At 39.8% G+C, this 12,908-nt stretch overlaps 1 protein-coding gene across 3 annotated transcripts in view; it reads left to right on the top strand.

The window, feature by feature from the left end:
• G3BP2 (G3BP stress granule assembly factor 2) overlaps positions 1 to 12,393 on the top strand; it is a 74,814-nt gene extending 62,421 nt beyond the window's left edge. For 2 of the 3 annotated variants that reach the window (XM_073601028.1, XM_073601030.1), the window contains exons 8-12: positions 2,110 to 2,211; positions 2,838 to 2,940; positions 6,008 to 6,136; positions 7,534 to 7,652; positions 9,850 to 12,393. In XM_073601028.1, the coding sequence (XP_073457129.1) occupies positions 2,110 to 2,211; positions 2,838 to 2,940; positions 6,008 to 6,136; positions 7,534 to 7,652; positions 9,850 to 10,122 (726 nt within the window). In that variant the 3' untranslated portion in view covers positions 10,123 to 12,393. The remainder of the gene's footprint in view (positions 1 to 2,109; positions 2,212 to 2,837; positions 2,941 to 6,007; positions 6,137 to 7,533; positions 7,653 to 9,849) is intronic. The other variant, XM_073601029.1, reaches the window with a different exon arrangement.
• The last annotated feature ends 515 nt before the right edge of the window (positions 12,394 to 12,908 follow it).

Here is a 12,908-nt window from a genome sequence, read left to right as displayed (position 1 = left end):
TACCACATGTGAGACTTTTACACAGCGTGGCCACATACAGAGGCCCAACATGCACAGAGCACCTTCAGGCGTTCTGGAGCACCCAGGCCAATCCTGACATTTCTCTCCTACATGTAAAAATTATCATTTATTTGCTAGAAAATTACATTGAACCCCAAAATAATATATATATATATATATATATATATATATATATATATATATATATATATATATATATATATATATATATATATATATATATATATATATATATATATATATTATAATATAATTTTTTTTTAGCAAAGACCCTACAGGATACAATGGTGGTCTTTGCAACTTCTTATCTCGCATGGTATTTGCGCAGCAATTTTTCGAGCGCGTTTTTTTTGGAAAGTAAACAGTTTTGTGCTTTAAAAAAAAAACAAAACCGTAAAGTTAGCCCAATGTTTTTGTATAATGTGAAAGATGAAGTTATGCCGAGTAAATAGATACCCATGTCGCCTCCCTGTAGCTGCAGGCATCATTCAGATATCCTCGCACAAAGTTAAGGATGTCATATGACGACCGGCAGGCGGGAAGTGGTTAAAACGCATTTTTTTTTTTTTTTTTTTTTATTTGTTTAAAACACAAAGTTGTCCATTTATACAATATTTCTAGCACAGCATGTACATACCAAAAATGACACCCCAAAATAGATTCTCCTACTCCTGAGTACGGCGATACCACATGTGAGACTTCCACAGCCTGTCCACATACAGAGGCCGAGTACAGCTGAGCATGGCTTGGCATCACCGAGTATTGCAGGGTATGGCTGAGCATGGATGGATGAATCCATGGATGTGACTGCAATTGTCAGAGCAGCGCTGTGGGCACTACAGATCCAGCCCACAGCACTTCTGCCATCCGATCCCTCCCCCTCTGTGTACCAATCGGTACACAGATGGGAGAGAGGAACCGGCGTCATGTCATTACGCCGGTTTGTTTACATGTGATCGCTCCGTCATTTGACCGAGTGATCACATGGTAAACTGCCGCAATCAGTGTACGCCATCCCAGAGTTATCCAACCGCCCTGCAGCCGTCATTTGGCTATGGGCTGGTTGGTAACTGGTTAAACTGAGTGTCTATTCAGGTGCTTAGTGGATGATGTCATACCTAGATCACAGAGCCTTAAAAAAAAAAAAAAAAAAAAAATTATCATAGTTCCTTCTCTATAAATTGCTCTCACGCCCACAAGATCTACTTGTCATACACACATTTTTAAGTTTATCAACATAAATTTTATACCGATACATTCACAAAGGCCTGAAGTCGCTGTTTCCATAGCATGTACTGTTGTGGATTTATTAAGGCTTGTTTGAAGGGTTCTCTCACACTGTGTTTCACTGGGGCAGCTAGCAGATGGTGAGGAGATGTTTTTTTACAGTGTGTTCAGTGGACAGGCAGCTAGCAGATAGGGAGATGCTATTCAGCATTCCCACACATTTTCCCCAGGAAATGCATTTTCTAGTCTAAAACCTGGCAGTATTAGTCAACAAAATCTGCTAATGCATTGAACACAACCGACTTCCCAGATTTGACTGTCTTGGTAGTGCCTCCAGCGAAGTAGCGTCATTAAGACAGGGTTGCTGGTTGCACCACTGGGTAAAAATGTATTGGTAAGCTGCAATGTATTACATTTTTGCTTTTAATACTGCTTTACCTTGGTACTGTAGACAAAATGTATTAATTTTTGTAGTCCCATCTTAAGAATGAACGCTCGACACCTGACAGCACAGCTGGGTCCCTGATCTCACTTGCAAGGGTAGTAGGCATGATTAGTTTAAAGTAATACGCTTTCCTTACCCAGATAGATTCCTGTTGTAGGTTAGTATAAAAGCATGTCTAATGTGGTAGTCACTTATTTTATTTTTTTTTTCCACAGTTCAAGATTTGTTTTTGTTTTTATTCTGCCTATCTTGCTTTAAGTGTGTGTGTTGTGTTTTTTTTTTTTTTGTGTGTGTTTTTTAAACGATATAAGGTTAAGTCAAACCACCAAAAAAGACTGGTGTGTATTTAGATGATTCAGGTGTTTTCAGTTTAGCAGAATGGAGCAATTGGTAAGTTTCCTTTGTATTTCCTTTAGGCTTTCTCTTGGGCATCAGTGACAAGTAAAAACCTGCCTCCAAGTGGTACTGTACCATCTTCAGGAATTCCTCCCCATGTTATAAAAGCTCCTGCTTCACAGGTAGTTAAGTTTCTGAGGCTACGTGTTTTCTAGTACCTATGGCTTTTTTATTTTTAAAGCAGTTGTCCTCTCCCTAAGCTTGTAAATTTTTAAAATTTTAACATGTAAAATCTTTCAGGATGCCATTACACATACATTTTACCACTTAGGGCCAATTTATGAAGCAGTGGTAAGCCTAACTCTGGCCATACTGCGAATTTTTAAAAGGGGGGGGGGGAAATCTTGCACATTTTCCAATAGCAAAGTTTTGTGCGCTTTGCGTATGTGCTTTGCAATTTTAATTTGCTTCAGTTTAGTGAATTTGGGGTTAACAGAAGCAGGAAATCTGTCAATGAGTGACAGGTCCCTCCTCCTATCCTGGAGTCTTCTCTTTAGTGTTATGCAGTAAAGACACTGCAAGATGTCACTCCACACAGCCCTGTAAAAAGCAGGTGCAGTGTGGAGTAATTAGAGTGATGTCCCATGGAAAGCAGATACTGCTCTGTTAAAAATAGGTAATTGAAATCTAATTATACAACTACATGGTATAGGCAAGAAAAGCACATAACCTTCAAATTCATAAGTACTATAATAAAATGTGATTCTTGGCATGGTTTGTACAGTTGACTTTACTTTTTTTATTGTAGTCAAGAACTGAAAGTAAGCCAGACGGTCAAGTTCAGCCTCCTCGTACTCGTGAGCAGCGTCCACGAGAGCGTCCTACTTTTCAGCCGAGGGGGGCACGACCAGGTAAAAATAAAATAATTAAAGGACACACAACCTATTTGTGGCTTCTTATGTTGGGGTTTTTATACTGATAGGCTGGTCAAAGCTATTGTGCATTGTAACCACAAAATGCATTGATTCTCTGTGAGAACTGTCTTGTCATGGTTGGACAATCTGCAATGTTCTTAAACCCCTTCCCGCTCACCCCGGTGTCCCTTTAAATCGCTTGGAACGCCTGGGGGGCATAGAAGGGTCAGCCTTGCTGGCTATTCATATTTACCCTCACCTTTGTACATGCTCTCGAAAATTTTGGTTGCCCATCGACGCATCCATTCACACAGGGGTACAATACCATGCGGGTAATCATGGTCCTGTATGGGCCGTATGTTGTACACCGTGTGTGAATGAGGCCATATGTGCGTTATGTGGGCATTAAAGCCCCCCCCCTTTTTTATTTTTTGCCTTCTTCCCTCGTGTATGTAAAACATCTGCTTGAGTCTCTGGTGGCTTGTTTGTTTTTTTAAAAGCTACCACTTCACTACTATTCCAGCCTCTACATCATTGTAGAGACATCACAGCGTGCGAATCGAGCTGGGGGAGCAGGTTATTCACACAAGTGTGTGAGTATTTGCAGAGGTCAAGGAAGCACAGAAGTGTCAGCTTTTCAGGAAACAGGCTGCTGGAATATAAGTATGTGCAGTTGTCTTTTTCTGCAGGTATGTTTTACAGTCAATTGACCTTGTGCTGACAGGCCTTACCCCATAAAATATGTACAGCAAACACAAACCGCTGATGATCATGGTAGTATTGCACATAAGTTTTTTACTACCTATGGTGTAATGGAAAGGTTGCCTGGCACCTAGTAATGGTAAACTCCATCAGTGGCCCAGCTAGCCTGCAGATATTACAAGGGGAAGATTGTATAATCTGAGGTCTATCAATAAACTAAAAATTTAGCTCATCACCTTCAAAATCTCGTACCAAAACTTGATTGCCACCTCTTGCCCGCCCTCACGCTCAGCTTATTATAACATGGCCAAGTGGAAGCACTACTATCCTGGGTGGACGTCATACAATTACCTTCTGCGTGCCATAGGGGCTGCACAGCGCTGTGATCTGTGACCCACTGTGTCCACCGTTATACATGGCTGGCCCTGGTACCATGTGATTGACCAATCACAGCAATCACGCTGTGACCAATCACAGCAATCACATTTCAGTTTTACACATTGGCTTTTGCTTATAGCTATTTATTGTGTACTGTTGTGATCTCTGGTCACATGGTACAGGGCCAATCGCAGCATACCTGTACCATGTGTAGATTCTGCACAAAACGGCCATCCTATACCAGTAAATCGTTAAATATAGTAGTCTCTTCCATCATACAATGACTCTCATGTATAAACAATTGTGCCCAACTGCAATGTAAATAACAATCTTCTCAGAGGAAATGCAAAAAAAATAACTATGATCCTACTGTGTGTGTGGGGCTTTCAGAGTGCTCTCGCTGCACCTGTGATTAACCACTTGCCCCCTGGTCTTTTTTTTGCATTTCGGCCCTGTGTTACTTAAGCTGACAATTGCGCGGTTGTGTAACACTGTGCCCAAATAAAATGTTTGGGTTTATTTTTCCCACAAATAGAGCTTTCTTTTGGTATTTGATCACCTCCTGCGGTTTTCATTTTTTACGCTATAAACCACAAAAGAATGACAATTTTAAACCAGTGACACGAATACAGTGATCAGTGCTAAAAAAAAAAAAAAAAAAAAATTTACTCACTGTAATGCAGGGAAGAGGTTAAAGCGGCGTTCCAGCCGCAAAAGTACTGTAGCTGCTGACTTTTAATAAGGACAGTTGCCTGTCCAGGGATCATGCGGATTCGTCCACCGGCTTGGGTGCAGGCACCGCCATTCCAACTAAGGCAGTCCGGCAGTGGAGCCACATGTCGCTTTGTAAATGGCCAGCTTGTCTTCTGGGATGCACACAGGTCCCAGAAGGCAGCGGGAGCGAAGGAGGAGGGCTCGCTGCAGAAGAGGACATGACGTGTTGTGCAACTGTGTTGCAGCCAAGCTAGGATGGAAATACACTTAGTACTTCTAAAGTTTGAAATATCTAGAGATGGATATATAGATAAAGAGAGATATAGATATAGATATAGATATAGATATATATATAGATATATATATATATATATATATATATATATATAGATATATATATATATATATATATATATATATATATATATATATATATATATATATATATATATATATATATATATATATATATAGAGATTTTCTCTCATAAACGAGGGATGGTTTTTAGTTTAAGACCACCTTGTAAAAGTGCTAACTGCGTGGGAATGTACTGTGGGAAGGCAGAGATCCGTGTTCCTGCTTAGAAGAAACACAGGACGGCTACCTCCCCTTTTCACAGAATGGTGATATGCCTTGTTTACATAGGCAGACCGCCATTCTGTGTGACGGGAACGATCGGCGGGTCCTGACGAACATCGTGTCCGCCGGTCCCGCTCATTGGCTCCAGCTGTGTCCAATCACAGCGGGAGTGGATAGGCGGCGCGCCCAAGACCAGGAGGTGCAGGATCACGTACTGGTACCTTATCCTGTGCAGAGGAGCTGCTTTGCCTACAGTCGGCAAGTTGTTAGACTCCAGAGCACTATAGCTTACTAGATTGTCAGGTCAAACAGCATTTTTCAGCACGACTTTCCTTGTCTTTTCTCTTCACTGTTTTTTTTTTTTTTTTTTTTTCCCTTTTTTATACCTCAGTGTATTTAAACTTATCCACATGTGAAATTGTTTCAACTCTTGAAGCTATTAACACTTTTTTTTAAATATGAATTCACATATATTGATGCAACAGTCTGCACCAAATGTAACTGTATATAGCAGCCCACAATGCTGTTGCAGCCTGGAGTACTCTGTGATCAGGCTTGCTGGAGCTTTATACCTTACATCAAACAGTGTTTTGCATACTGTTTGCTAGGGCTCGTGGAAAGGACAAGTTGGGACACTGTTTTAATAAAAATAAGTTTATTTTTAAAGTTAACTGTTTTTGTACAATACCAGGCCGTGGAGAAACTGATCAAGGGGAAACTGATAACCGCCGCATGTTCCGATATCCTGACAGCCACCAGCTTTTTGTTGGTAACCTACCACATGATATTGATGAGAGTGAATTAAAGGAATTTTTCATGAGTAAGTATACATTTCAGTTTTGATTGCAGGCATTCTTGATTTTAAACTCTGCATCAAACATTTTTCTCATAGCACTTCTATCACTGAATGTCTTCATGTCTGTTCTTTTTATTTCTCATTCATGACAAAAGTAGGGCAAGTATTAAGGCACCTGCAGGAAGCTGCTTGGCTGTTATTGGTTTGAGAAATAGAAAAGCCCGTGTCCAAATCATATGAGCACACAAGTATGGTACTATTCTATTAGAGCAGTTTAGGGTAACTGCACAGCAAAGCCATAGGGAATAATGCCTTTGTAAACCTTTATAAAGATATTGCATCAAAGTATTTTGAAGTGGTAGACTCTTTAATGTGTGTTGAGGTCGTAGTAAATGTGCCCTTAGTGCTTTGGATTGAGCCAAGTTCATATTTTGTGTCCTGAGGTTTACAACCCACTTTTTAACTACTTCAGCCCTGGAAGGTTTTACCCACTTCATGACCAGGCCATTTTTTGCGATACGGCGCTGCGTTGCTTTAACTGACGCTGTACCCAAATAAAATGTATTCTTTTTTTCCCCACAAATAGAGCTTGGTGGTATTTGATCACCTCTGTGGTTTTTATTTTCTGTGCTATAAACAAAAAAGTAGCACTTTTGAATAAGCAATATTCCTTACTTTCTGCTATAAAACAGTCCCAATAAAAAAAAGTACAAATTTCATCAGTTTAGGCCAATATGTATTCTGCTACATATTTTTGGTAACAAAAATACTAAGTTTGGTTTGCGCAAGAGTTATCGTGTCTACAAACTATGGGACAGATTTATGGCCTATTTTATTATTTTTTTTTTTTACTAGTAATGGGGGTGCGATCAGTGATTTTTGTTGGACTGCAAAATTGTGGCGGACAAATCTGGCTCTAAGTGACACTTTTTGGGGGAAAATGCACTGATCCCTGTATAAATGCCACTGACAGGGAAGGGGTTAACATTGGGGGGCTATCAAGGGGTTAAGTGTGTCCTAGAGAGGTGCTTTCTAACTGGGGGGGGTGTTACACTGGAGGAAAACCAAGATCATGTTTCAGCTTAGCAGGGACAGAAGATCTTTTCCTCACTGACAGATCAGTGGTGTGCCTTGTTTACATAGGTACACCACTGCTCTGTCTCCTGTAAACGATTGGTGGGTCGCGGCGGCCACCCGACCTGCTAATTGGCTCCTGCTGTGTCCTATCACAGCAGGAGCGGCGCTCCAGCGGCACACTCACGCCCCCTACACTGCATGCACAAACTCGCGCATGTGGTTTTGCGCAGCCGGGCTGCCCTGCCACAAGATATGTACGGTGGGTGATCCGGAAGCGGTTAAGGAAAGGCAAACCCATATGTTTACGTAAGGTTTGACTAGGTAATATATTTAATTTTCTGCAGATTATGGAAATGTAATGGAACTTCGGATTAATACCAAAGGTGTTGGTGGAAAGCTTCCCAACTTTGGATTTGTTGTGTTTGACGATTCTGAACCTGTTCAGAGGATTTTGCTTGCAAAAGTAAGTTGTGTTTTTTTTTTTTTTTTTTTTTTTTTTTTAATTTTAAAAACTGTACTTGAGATGCTTTTGCTATTATTGTTTTCTATATGGAACAGTGATTTTTAGGAGGCTGCAATTGTGGCCACTGGCAAATTTATTTAGGCTTATCTGACCAAATGGAACATTGGTTATGATACACCCATGTATTTACATGACTGTAAAGGTGCATTAAATTGTCATTTTAATCCACAGATCTGTTAAAAAAAAAAAATCATAGATGCTGTTGTCAGAATACAGGCACAGCACATGCATGATTTTAACTGCTGTAGCTCTGGAAAAGTGATAATCTACCTATCAGAATTGCTAGGAAAAGAGCGGTTTGTGTCAGGCTGGAAACTAAAACGCTTTTCTGCTGTCTACCATGACCAATTTTGCACTGTATCAGTAATGTTTCATACTAACAGATATCAAATACAGAAATGTTGCCCCTACAATTTTCATAGTCCTGTGGCTCAAGTAGATCTAGACTCTAACTGAATAGCTTTGAATTTGCTAAAACGTGTTTATTTTTTTTAAACTAATTGATTTTACTTTTTTACCCGAACTTTGGTTGCAACTCAATGCTGCTGATGTTCATCAGCCTGTCTCTGCCACCTTTTTTTCCACATGCGCTCCCTCCTGCATCAGCTTCACCTCATTGCTTAAAGCAGTGTTAAATCCCAAAACAAAAATGTAATATTGCAGCTTGCCAATCCTGAAATGCAGTGGCGACCTTTTTATTTTTATTTTTTTTAATTTTTTTTTTTTAATTTATCCCTTATTCCTTTATTTTCCCCTGGGGATCTGCAAGTAACACACATCTAGTCTTAAGGTGGCTCCACTCCATTGGAGGAGCAACAGAGACCTCTGGAATGCAGCATTGACAATCTGGGTAGAGGATAGTGTTAGAGACACTAGCAAATTTTGGATGCGTTTGACAAGCTAACAAAAGCCGAATTTCAGCTAACACTTTAAAGTGGAACTAAACTTCTGCTTTTAGAGACAGTGAGCAGGCTTTTCTTGCAGAAGAGACATGCCCCTACCTGTTTACTGACCACTTCAGTGCTGTAGACTAAGATGGAAATACGCAGTTCAGCTTACAGCTAGTCTGAATACCAGGATGACTAGCTCCTGCGCAGGAGTGATGTCCCGTGTTGGCCAATAAAGAGGCATTTAGAAGAGGATGATGCCGCTGGCGAGGTATTGATGGATAGGTGAGTAAATCGCTCTTTACGTCCGCTTTAAGCAGTTGCGCAACAGGTTTTTGGGGTGTTTTTTTTTTTTTTTTTTATTGGTTTTTTTAGGTTTTACATAAATGAACAAAAGCTGACACTTTTTTAGCACCCCTGTCAATGTTAACTGGTTTGTCTAGACACTAACACACTTTTGCTGTACGGCTTGGTCTGTGAGAAGAACACTTGCTAGATCAATTTGCTAAGCTGCAATATATAATCATTTTGGATTTGGGCTTAAAGGAGAAGTAGGGGCAATACTCTTTTGGCCCTGCTTCTCCTGGGATCACAGGAGTGCAGTTCGTTCTCTACTCCTTGACCGGTATTCAGCCGCCTGACGTCACTCGGCCGGTCCAGACACTGGAAAAATCCTGACTTTAATGTTGTAATCCACCCAGATGCCTGGACCAGCAGCTGGCTCTGCCTCAGTGAGCTGCTGAGAGCCTGACCCAGCCGCTCCCACCCACTCCACAGTCTGGAGCTGGAGTGCGAGGTAGAGGAGCAGAGAGGTGGTGACTCATCGGCTGCCTACATCGGATAGATGTAGCATCCACCTAGGTGAGTATGTATGTTTTGGTGGGGGGGATGGGGGTCCAATACCACTTTAAGCCTGGCTTCCTTGTGATGACAATGGTGGATCATGCCTATGCAACATGTGTTGGCACGACAGATTATGGTCTCAACCACAGGCTTGTGTGACAGAGAGATAACACAGGACCACAACTGAGAGAAAATTGAATGTACCGTAACAGGAAGTGACCCTTCATAGTAGGGTCACCACAGATATTTATAATGGCTGCAGGTTCAGAAAGGTTGGAAACTGCTTTTGTAATTTCATTACTATTTTACTTTTGTGATCTAAGAAGATCTATGTGTTTAGTGCTATGGATAGCTTCAAATGCTTCTGGTACAAAATAAATTACCCTGTACTTTCCTTTGAATTTCAGCCAATTATGTTCCGTGGTGAAGTCCGCCTTAATGTGGAGGAGAAGAAAACCAGAGCAGTCCGTGAAAGGGAAATTCGCGGCGGTGATGACCGCAGGGATATACGCCGCAATGATCGTGGTGCTGGGGGGGGACCCCGTGGAATCATTGGAGGTGGAATGATTCGGGATAGGGATGGAAGAGGCCCTCCTCCGCGAGGCGGGATGGCGCAAAAGCTGAGCACAGGAAGAGGATCAGCCTCTATGGAAAATCGCTTCACTAGTCAACGCCGCTGAAAATGAGTCATTAATCAAAGTAAAGCCTACAGTGGTACATTATTCGTGGTGTTTGCATTCTTGTTAATTTTAGCTTTGGAATGTGACACAGCTCTACTTTTTTTTTTTTTTTTTTTTTTTTCTCCTTCCCCATAATTTCTTTGATGTGAAGACATCTTTTGTTTGCAGTTTCAATTGAGGTGATTTTTTTTTTTTTTTTTTTTTTTTTGCTGGTTTTCAGCAATATTTAAGATGTTAATTTTACACCCCGAATTAAATTGGAAGGATTGAGATTGCCATTAGCACTGCAAGTGATTATGTGGACATTGGAGGCTCATGTCTAGTAGAGTTTGGTATTCAAGTATTATCGTTTCTTCACTGGAAACAAAAATAGTGCAATGTTGCCTCCTGTATTTTTTTATTTTTTATTCTGAAAATACCTTTTTGCATAGAAGAAACTGATGGTTAAGCTCTTGTCAAATGCACGAATGATCTCCTCTTAACATGGTTGTAAGAACCCAGATTTGTAAGTTGATGGCATTTGGTTTGTTCCACAAACTCCTTGGTGCAAATCCTATCAATAAGTTGTTTCTCTGGAACTAATTTAAATCTGAACATTTTCTGAATTGGTCTGAACATATTCCAGTTCTTTTGAAGGGGATGATCTGCAGTGATCTGTTTCATACATGAAGAATTTTTGCACTTGCCCATCCAAGATGCCCACGTGACAGGCTGCTCTGCTCGTCCAATATTCTCCTGCCAAACCTTTCCCTTTTTTCGAGCTTTGTACAGAAAACAACAAAATGACAAATTGTACTCAACTGTATTTAGTTTTCTGGTAATGTAATACGCATGATGGTGCCTTCTATGAATTCATCATTCCAGTCTTGCTGGTGATTTTGTACAGTGAATGAATCCTGTGCTGCAAAGCCAAACTGCTTCTGTACGTTCAAGAACCATTGAAAAGCCTGCCTAACCAAACTGCAGTATCTGTACATTAGTAGATTTTTTTTTTTTTTTTTTTAGTATGATTTTGCTTTGGTCCACCTCTAACCATGGTTGGTATCTGTTTACCAATGTTGGGAGCTGCAGTATGTGGAAAGGGCTAATGGTCATGTCTTTGTATGAGCCCTAGCTGTAACTCTTGAAAGGGCATATAAAGTGAATAACCTAGGTGCCCTGCAAATGTCAAGTTGCACAATTGTTAACCTATTCATGTCCCTTGAACCTGGAAGAAGAGGATGTTCTTCAGTGCTCCTAGAAGTGGCCAACAGCTGTAAGTGTATGCACTTTACAATCTCATACAGGGTTTATTCCTTGGCTAGTTTTCCCTTTTTTGGCACAAGTACTTGGAAAACTCCCCCAAGCCTAAGAAGTTTGCATTTCCCTTTCACACCTGTGTAATTCATGTAGATTTTCTCCAAGTGGAACTTTGGGAATAACCATCTTGAATCCTCCATCTGCTTTGCAGAGAACATTCCAGTAATTTACAAATGTAGCAGAAGATGCTGACCGCCTTGTGTAGTGATCATTGATGCTCTGCAGGAGAAAGTGTGGACACTTGAAGCTGCATCTGGAAGTGCAGGAACCTTGTTCCTTTTGGAGTCCATACGTTTAACAATGCACATGGCGAAACATGCTGCTTTTGACTTATGCAACTGTTTGCTGAGCCTCCTCTGAAACTGATTGTGCACAAGTATTTTCCCGCTAGACTAAATTAGACTCTTGGGATATGTTTAGTTTTTTCAGTTTTCCTTCCTTTTTACTCCTTTTTGTTTTGTCACTTGAGGTCTTCTGTCTTTGATAGCAAGTCTTGCACTATTTCATACATTTCTGGGACACAGATTTCTCATGGTTATAATTTTATATATACATATATATATATTTTGTGTTATAAAAGTTTTACATTTGCAATCTGTTACCTGGAAGTATTGTACTTGAATTCCCTACTATAACAGCTAAACTTTGGACTGGTTTTTAACGTCATTCCAATCTCTAAACGGGAGGTTTGCCAGCAGTTCTGTTTTTTTTTTTGTTTTGTTTTTGTTTTCCTCTGTTAATGTTGAACTCCTATTCCAACCTGAACTGTGTAACGGCAAACTGAATGGGACTAAATCAAAGTGTAACATACACTAGAGGAGCATCAGAGCCATTAAGCTTTCAAGTCTGCTTCATGTCTGAATACCTTGAATAAACATACATCTGAGATGTTTACTTGGTGATTGTTCACCTACTTTACTGTGTACATTTAAGTGTTATTGTCTAAATTTTCAGTAAATGTACCTCATCCAACATGGCTGCAGTTTTCATTTTCATTATTGTGTTGGGCAGATAGTTTGTTGTAGTATATTCTCATTGCACTTCTGTTTCAGCACAATTGGCGTACTGTTGCCTAGCTGTAGAAGACAGTGGTGAATTATTTGCCATCTTAATTGCTGTAATGTGTTTAACATTATGCCAGTAGAAACTAGTGTCTTACTTTTTTTTTTTTTTTTACTTTTGGAGCGTCTTTACTTTTTGTTTCCATATTTTGAATGTGTTGAAACTAAAACCTTCAACAATAAACTACTGATATCTACAGCAGTGGCTGATTTCCATACTTCGTTTCAAGGCCCTTCTTTAAGTTTTGCGTGTGTATGTATGATAGAGATATATATATATATATATATATATATATATATATATATATATATATATATATATATATATATATATATATATATATATATATATATATATATATATTAATAATTATAATTTTTTTTTTTTTTTTTTTTCAAACCTTGTACGCATATTCTATGCTACCT

The sequence above is a fragment of the Aquarana catesbeiana genome, linkage group LG01, assembly GCF_042186555.1.
Source record: "Aquarana catesbeiana isolate 2022-GZ linkage group LG01, ASM4218655v1, whole genome shotgun sequence".
Classification (NCBI taxonomy): Eukaryota; Metazoa; Chordata; class Amphibia; order Anura; family Ranidae; genus Aquarana; species Aquarana catesbeiana.
This window is presented reverse-complemented; position numbering and strand designations above follow the sequence as displayed.